The 8,910-nt window shown below is 41.5% G+C and overlaps 1 protein-coding gene across 1 annotated transcript in view; it reads left to right on the top strand.

The window, feature by feature from the left end:
* Positions 1-2,019: 2,019 nt before the first annotated feature.
* The window catches only part of LOC107153752 (NF-kappa-B inhibitor-interacting Ras-like protein 2), a 57,599-nt gene continuing 50,708 nt past the window's right edge, over positions 2,020-8,910 (top strand). Inside the window, exons 1-3 of the mRNA XM_015499308.1 lie at positions 2,020-2,031; positions 5,088-5,206; positions 5,656-5,792. Coding sequence (XP_015354794.1) covers positions 2,020-2,031; positions 5,088-5,206; positions 5,656-5,792 — 268 coding nt within the window. The remainder of the gene's footprint in view (positions 2,032-5,087; positions 5,207-5,655; positions 5,793-8,910) is intronic.

The following is an 8,910-nucleotide window of genomic DNA, read 5'->3' as shown; positions in this document are numbered from 1 at the left end:
TTTATTAATGGGGGGAGTTGATTCATGGAACAGTCTATCCAAAAAAGAGCAAAAGGGTAGGATTACAACAAACAGGTGGGTGAAATTCAATCCCATGGGGTAATGCCTATTCCTTAAGCTGCTGTATTGCAATTGGAGCAATATCAGTCCAGTATCTCTTTACTCAGAACTTAAAGTTGTGTACATAGCTCCTGTTCAGGGTGGCTCCCAACACAGGCACAGTGCTAAGCATTGAGACATCATGGTGGGCAGATGCAGACATAGAACTTACAGTTTAGAGAGGGATGGACTTAATCAAATAATCATAAAAAGCAATATGTGGTGAGAAACAGTATTAAGTGTCACATAGTCTATTTCCTCAACAAAGAGACTGAACTACCTAGTGGTTATCGAGAGACTGTGAGGGCTGGCCCTCTCAAGGGAATGTCAGGGCCACATCCAAGAGTGGCAGGGCCCAGCAGGAGGGAGCAGCACTTCGGAAAGGAGTGATTGCAGAATTTCTAGAGAGGTAGGGAGTGTGGGTGGAAGCCTGTGCCAATTTGCACAAGCACCTTGTCAGCATTTGCACAAGTATACTCATTCCCAATGGCCCCAAGAGTTTTTCACCAAACCAGTTCCCTCTTGGTGGCACTGACAGGAGATTAAAGGTCTCAATCTCGTTGATTGAGGTGTGGGGACTTATCTACTCTTGCGGAGCCAGCAGCACTGTTTCCACCCGGGTTCTGTGTTTACCTGGAGCAGCTGCAGGACATATTCATGACCCACATCCCCCTCATTTTCTCAGGTTTGGTCACAGAGGACCTTGTTCCTGATAAGACAGATTTCTCCTGTCAGACTCACCATTGGGCAGAGGAACTGCCAAGGTTGGCTTTCCCATTAGGCCCAGTCCCCAGAGCACAAAATGCTTTTAGGGATCCATGAAAATATTTTACTTTTAATTTATTTTAAAGTCAGAACAAAAAAGTGAATGTAACAACAAAGAATATATATGGCTTACCTATGGATTCAGTTATCCATAGTGAACCATGATCCATGTATGAAAATGGAAAATTCTAGAAATAAACAAGTCATAAGTTTTCAATTGAGTATCATGATGAAATCTTTTGCTGACCTACTTTCTTCTGCCTGGGACCATGAACCATTCCTTTTTCCAGTATATCCACACTGTATACGCCACTGGCCTGTCGATTTCTTAGTAGCCAACTTCCTTATCAGGTCAACTAGCATGGTATCGTGGTGTTTGTGTCCAAGTAACTGTCATGCCATCGCCTAAAGCTATGTCACAATGCCTACATCATTCACCTCTCTTCATCTCATCATATAACTATTGAGACATCTCAATTTATCACAGGAAGGGTGAGTACAACACAGTAAGATATTTTGTGAGAGACCATATTCATATAAATTTTATTACAGAATACTGTATATGTTTCTTTTTTATCATTAGTTATTGTTGTTAACCTTTTGCTGTGCCTAATTTATACATTGAATTTTATCATAGGTGTGTATGTATAGGGAAAACAGTATATATGGACTTCTGTACTACCCATAATTTCAGGCATCCATCACACTATGCTGGTGAAATAAGGCATATCTGGAAACCTCATTTCCATTTTGGAGTATGTTACCCAAGGAAAAGGAGGGACTCCTGTATATAAGAAATCCAAACCCAGTCTGCATTACATTTGCCTTTATTCATAGTTTTAAATACCATTTTCATTTTTATGAAGGAAGACACCTCTAGGCAATAGTTAGAATATAGGCCTGAGTACTGTAGGTGGTACTGCAGGAAGAGGCTATGGCGGCTGAGGAATGTGAGAGAGGAGAGAAGGGGAGAGGAAGGAAAGATTAAGGATGTGAGACTTCATCTCCTAAATGCAATGGAAGTCACCGGAAAAGTTTAAACTGGGACAGGGGTGACCTGGTGCTTCAAAGACCACTCTGGTTATTGTGTGGGGAGTGGATGGCGGGGCTGGTTGGAAAGGGGCAGAAGCAGAAGTGGAAAAAGGTCATGCTGTGATGGCGCATGAGGTAAGAGGTGATAGAGCTTCATCAGAGCACAGTGGCATCATTCAGCAAGGGCTACCTGACAAGGGGCAGATGGTTTACAGTGGTTCAATTTTACAACAGGCAATATGCATTCATTTGCATCCATAATCCCAATTTTGATATTTCTTGGGCTAGTGTTATGTTATATGATATTTTTACATCATTGGGCTGTAGCAGGGACAGCAGCTTCCTCTCAGCTCCATGGTCATGAGGAAAAACAACTAACACTCCATGAGACACTGTATTGCTAAGGTGAGACTATCAGTAGTTTAGGTTATTAAATGCATTTTTTGATTTATGATATTTTCAACTTACAAAATATGGGGATATGACCCATCACAACTTGATTAACATCTGTACCACAAACTGAGTGGCTGAAACAACAGAAATTAACTTCCTCACAATTGTCCAGGCTGGTCCAACAGTGAGGTATGGAGAGGGTTGGTTCCTACTGAAGTTTGGAAGTATTGGTTCCAGGCCTCTTTCCTATGTCCTTCTGTAATAATCTTGGTGATTCTTGCTGTGCTGGTGACCATTCTCTTCCTAGGTTTCTTTATATCATCTCCCTCTGCATGTGTCTGTATCCAAATTTCTGTATTTTATTAGGACACCAGTCATATTGGATTAGGGGCCACCCTAATGACCTCATTTCAACATAATTACCTCTGCAAAGACCCTATCTTTAAATGAGGTCATTTTTTGAGGTACTGAGGGTTGAAACTACAGCACAGGAATTTTTGAAGAACACAGATCAACCAACTGTGACCCAAGGGCTAAATCTTGTCCACTAAGTATCACTGAACTACATTCCCAGCCCAGCAAATTCATTTTTTAATGAAAATACTATGCTATACAATAGCCAAACTATGGAACCAGCCAAAGTATCTATCAACAGATGAACATATAAAGAAAATGTGCTGGGTTGGGGATGTGGCTCAAGCGGTAGCGGACTCGCCTGGCATGCGTGCGGCCCGGGTTCTGATCCTCAGCACCACATACAAAGAGGTTGTGTCCGCCAAAAACTAAAAAATAAATATTAAAATTCTCTCTCTCTCTTTAAAAAAAAAAAGAAAATGTGCTATATATACACAATGGAGTTTTTTTTTTTTCAGCCATAAAGAAAAATTAAATAATGTCATTTTCAGGAAAAAGGATGAAACTAGAGACCATTATGTTAAGTAAAATAAGCCAAACTCAGAAAGTCAAAGGTTGTATGCTTTCATTCATATGTGGAAGCAAGAGAGGAAAAAGGAAAAGAAAGGCTGTGTGTCTGGAGGATGGGAGAGGATCTCATGAAAATCAAAGGGAGATCCGTAGAGGAGAGGGACCTGGGGAGAGAAGCGGGGCGAAAAAGGGGAAATTCTGGGGAATGATATTGGCCAAATTATACTATTACATTGTTTGCATGTATAAATACATAAAAACAAACCCCACAATTATGTCAACCATTATGCACCAATAAAAAATATGAAAAAGAAAAACTCACCAAAGGTGAACAAAACACATATAATCACAGACTCTGTGTCAGCAGGTAGGTGCCTTTGTCTGTCAATCTTCCTCCAATAAACTCTTTTTTTGTTTTTTACAATATCTTTATTTTGTTTATTTATTTTTATGTGGTGCTGAGGATGGAACCTAGGGTCTCACACATGTGAGGCGAGCGCTCCACCGCTGAGCCACAACCCCAGCCCTCCAATAAACTCTTATCTGACACATCTGGGAACCCCAATTAGTGGGTCACCATTCCAATATGACTAATGAGGCTGATACCTGAGGCCAGTTGGACTTCAAGGGTAAAAGATGGAGTTTCACATCAGTTAACCCCAGAGTCACCCATTGCTATGGTTTAGATGTATTCTCCAAAAGTTTATGTGCTGAATCCTTAACTCCAAAATTTATCTGCTGATGGTATTTGGAGGTGATTATGATTAGATTAGATCATGAGGGTCTGGCCCCCAACAATCCGTTGCAGGATTTGTGCACAGAGAGACAGGGCACTGGGGCTTTCCACGGGAAGCAGTGTTTATTTTGTGCCAGCACAGACCAGGAAGATTCTTATCCAAAGGCTGAGCCCCAGGGCTTCGCCTTATGTAGCCCCTGCTAGTCCCCTTCTCCCCCAACCCCCATTACATATTAGCCCCTTTGTCTCGCATATATAGAAAAATATATTTTGCATGGGTATTCTATGCTATAATATCATAAGTGTGTTATGGCAGAGCTGCATAGGCACACTGGTGGGGTTCCCAGCAGGTTCACGCATATGCCCAGAGTGTTGATGGAGTAAGGTATTCGCGCTGAGCGTGCCGTGTGGTTTTTCTTTTGTCTGGGAAACGCATCATACATGGTTACTGAAGGGCACCAAGTTGTCTGAAAGAGTCAAGCATGTGCGCACAGATACTGGCCTGTATCATGTTGTTTGACAAAGTCATGCTTGCCTGCACACAAACTAGCATGCTGTGCAGTCTTATCTTTGTTTGAAGAGGGCTCCTACCACAGGATTAGTGTTTATAAGAGAGAGAGAGACTTGAGTTTGTACGCTCCTGCTCTCTCACTATACAATAGTCTCTACCATGTTATTACACAGGAAAAAGGTCCTTACCAGATGCCAGCACCTTGACCTTGGACTTCCTAGTCTCCAGAACTATAAGAAATAATTGTTTTTATTTATAAATACCAAGTCTCAGGTATTCTGTTGTAGCAGCCCAAAATAGATTAAGACATTTGTCCACCTGTCAGTGCTAACCAACACCAGGTCCACCCCAGCTTCCTTTCTGAAGACCTTCAGGATGTTGCCTGGAGTTTTCTTTCACTGTCTTCTCTGAGTTCTTTTGTTCTCAGATGTACCTCTCGCCCTGTCCTCAACCCTGATTCAGCCCTCCTGCACCCTGGCCTAAGTGAAGCTGCATGGAGAGAAGAGTAAGCCAACCTCTACTTGGAGGTGTTCTCTGTCTAGGAAGGGAGACAAAAATGAGAACAGACATGTTCTGCATGAGATGAGCACAGTAGTAAGCCATGCACAAGAAGTGTTCTCTGTCTAGGAATGTGAGGAAGTCCACGGGCCCAAGGACCAAGCCAACCAGAATCTGAACAAAGGGAACCGACAAATGGAGACACCCATGGTACTTCGGAAACTAGGAAGCTACCCATCTTGTATCAGGTGTGAGACAGATGGACTTCTGGGTGGGAGCTGATGCCAATACCCACCTCTGCTACTCTGGGGGATCTTCTGCTTGGCTAGAATCTGCTCTGAGGCTTTTCTCCAGGTTTTTTTCTTCTAGGGTTCCTGGAGAATGGGGATACATATGAAATAATAAATGAAGGCGGGAAGGAAGGAGAGGGCTTATCTCACTACTATCGACTGCTCTGTGGCAGAGATTATTTATCTTGGTTCATCCTTAGCACCCAGAGCAAGACCTGGCAAGTAGGAGGTGCTCAATAAATGTGATAGAACAATTAAAATGAATTACTTACTAAAGGACCAATCTAACTCCAGGTGCCCAAGATTGCTGTGTATGCGTAGCGTTTCTATTTAATTTCTTTATGGTGTTGATCTGTAATAGTTTTGCCACTCATTTCTCTGAAAGCTTCCATTTATCTGCTCTTAAGATACATCCCCATCCTGCCCCATCCTGCCACCTCCTCCAAGAAGTCTTTCCTGATCTTTGGTCACAAGCATATGCCCTGCAGTCGGGAGGCAGCTGCATGTCTGAAAAGGACCCCCAGCATTGGAGCCGACATATCTGGTCAGTTGTGAGATCTTGACTAAGTTTCTTTTTCTTTTTGTGGGGGGATGGTGGTGGGAATTGAACTCAGGGGCACTCAACCACTGAGCCACATCCCCAGCCCTATTTTGTGTTTTATTTAGAGACAGGGTCTCACTGAATTGCTTAGCACCTTGCTTTTCATAAGGCTGGCTTTGAACTTTTAATCCTCCTATCCAGGCTCCCGATCCACTGGGTTTACAGGTGTGTGCCACAATGCCTGGTTTGACCAAGTTTCTTAAAACCTGTTAGTATTTTGCTTTTCTCATTTGTAGAACAGGAATTCCTGTCTCACAGTGTCATGAGGATCAAGTCAGATAATGCATGTAAAGCCCTGGCATAGAATATGTGATTGTTGAGTAAATAAACCTTTTATCCAAGGAAAAATTCAGAAGAGCTGGAGCTTAGCAAATATCAACACAGTAGAAAGAACATTCTAGAAGGGAGAATAAAGTTAATAGTCTTTTCCTGAATTTTCAGTCTCATGAATCAAATCATTAAAGTCAAATTTGAAGAGGGAAATGAATTTCTACAGAGGGTAATGGCACCACATGCTGCCAATTGTGGATCATAGCTGTGCATTCTTAGGAATCATGAACAAAACAACTAAAAAAGATGGTTTTGATGATTTTTAAGTAAGGCACAGTTGTAACAAACATCCTGTAGCTATTGAATAGTTCTTTTTTTTTAATAAGCTACATTAAATTCTACATGTTGTACATACCAAAAAAAAAAAAAAAGGCTAAAAGAATTTGGGGACTTTGAATGGAATTTCCCTAACCTTAGGAAGGAACACCACAAGTCAAACATCATAACTGCCAGCTGTGGAATTAATTCTAAGCCATTTTAAGTCCTGACAAGTATTTTGTTTGGCAAGAGTAAAGCAATGTGTTATGGAGGATCTCTGAAATTCGGGGTTCTGGTTCAAGGATAATTCTAGTCTTTCTTTAATGCTATTATGCAAAGAGAAGAAACACTGGATTTATAAGTTAGACTGTAAATACACAGAAGATGACACTGAACTTATTGAGAGCCTGTAGTATTATGTCACTACTTCACTTTTTCCTCCTGTAGCTTTGTTTTACAGTCATCATATAATTAGGTGAACTGATCTAAGTCCTATGCTTTGTTAAGAAAACACACACACACACACACCCCTCACTCAGTTGGAAAGGAGAGGTGAGAGTCCTTCAGGCAGGTGGCTCCCCTCAGCATGCCATGTGAGGTGACACCCAAACAGAAAGTGTCAATGAAAAACTCTCAGAATGTCAGAAAGTGGGAGTGGGGGTGAAGCAGGATAGTCACATGATTTCAGTTCCTTCCTTGAGAGAAGTAATTCCTCACAGCAGGAGGAATGCTCAGAGAAATTTGTTCTTTCACTTCCAGGAAACACTTCTCCTATCTTACAGGCATTATGCCGAATGCCAAGTGGGCTGAGTGAGGACAAATGCCAGTATGGGGGGCTCAGCCCTGAAAATTCCCTGGCAACACTGGACGTTAATTTGCAATGAAGTCATGTAGTATGCGAGTTCTACAGAAAGGCAAAACTGAAAAAAGACGGATGTGCAGGCTTTTATTTGTCTAAAAAACAAGCATTTGTCTGCTCAGTTGAAAATGAATTTCATACTTAAATTTGTGTTCATCGCTCCACTGATAAGTGCTAAACATAAATTTGGGCAATGCATGGATTGCCCAAAACAGCCATTTGGGTGGAAGTTCTATTCGCCTGTTGGAAGCGAAGTTACTATCTTCTTTGCAGTACCCAGAATCCCATAATAGTATAATACTTTGTTTCTGTAAGTGTACTATTTAATAAGATTGGATAGGACTGGATGCCAGCCAATAGCATCTATTGAATTCTTCTGTGTTGAGGGATTGTGAAGAGAATGAACAGAATGGATTGATGGGGGAGCCCCACATAAAAGAGAAATAATGACAGATGGTTTTTATAGAGCAACCTAACAACAAGAAGCTCAAAGTAGCACACCAACAAAGGCTTAAGTGCTCAGAGGGTATCACACAGAAATTCAGGGCTCAGTTGGAACCTGAGGTTCAAATGGGGGCTGCTGCCGAGAAAACACAAAGGAGGAACACGGGCTTCCCGCCAGGGGCAGCACTCGGGGTGGGGTGGAGGATGCGGGGTGGTGGATCCCGCTTGGTTTAAACACAGGTTCACTGCCGGAAACGTGATTTTAAAATGGCATCCCCGGATTAGGCTCACAGACCTACAATTTCAACCCCAAAATCTAGAAAGTAAAAACAAAAAACAAAAGACATTTTTTTTTTCTTATATTCTAAGAACTACTTGGGGCTGGGGATGTGGCTCAAGCGGTGGCGCGCTCGCCTGGCATGCGTGTGGCCCGGGTTCGATCCTCAGCACCACATACAAACAAAGTGTTGTGTCCGCCGAAAAACTAAAAAATAAATATTAAAATTCTCTCTCTATCTGTATCTCTCATCCCTCTCTCTTTATAAAAAAAAAAGGAAAAGAAAAAAAAAAAAATCTACTACCTGCTTCTGTTGAACTGCTATTTGGCAGAAACAAAATAATTGGTTAGTGTGTCTCTGCATAGTTAACTGATATTTAATTTGAAGACAACGAACCCTTCAACTTGGATTCAACCATTTTTACTTGGCTTCACTGCCTTTTTTTTTTTTTTTTTTTTTTTTACTGTCTATTTGAGTGGTAAATTCAAGAAATTTAACATTTCCAAGCAACCAAAATATACAATAACACCCTGCTACATCACAGGTTTTTGTGAAGGTGAAGGGGCATCGTTCATCACTGCATCCTGAATACAGGCCTGGGTTTGCCAAAGCACCAAGAAAAAACCTGGAATGGATCCCGGCTGGGATCAGAGAAGCTCAGGAAAGCTCTGTTCTTTTTTAATCCACAGGTGGGGAAAGAAGTCCTCCAACATTAATATCTGCAGGAATAATCTCCAGCCTTAACAATTAACTCATGGCAAACAATTAACTCACAGTCAAAAAAAAGACACCTTAATCATTTGTCCCAGAGATTCTGAGTCCAAAATCTGTGATGGCTTCAGACATGTTCATTTTACTTTTTAAGTTTTTTTTTTTTTTTTTTTTTTTTTTT

Source organism: Marmota marmota, unplaced genomic scaffold (genome assembly GCF_001458135.2).
Source record: "Marmota marmota marmota unplaced genomic scaffold, marMar, whole genome shotgun sequence".
Lineage (NCBI taxonomy): Eukaryota > Metazoa > Chordata > Mammalia > Rodentia > Sciuridae > Marmota > Marmota marmota.
Note: the sequence above shows the minus strand (reverse complement) of the source record. Positions and strands in the feature narration are given on the sequence as shown.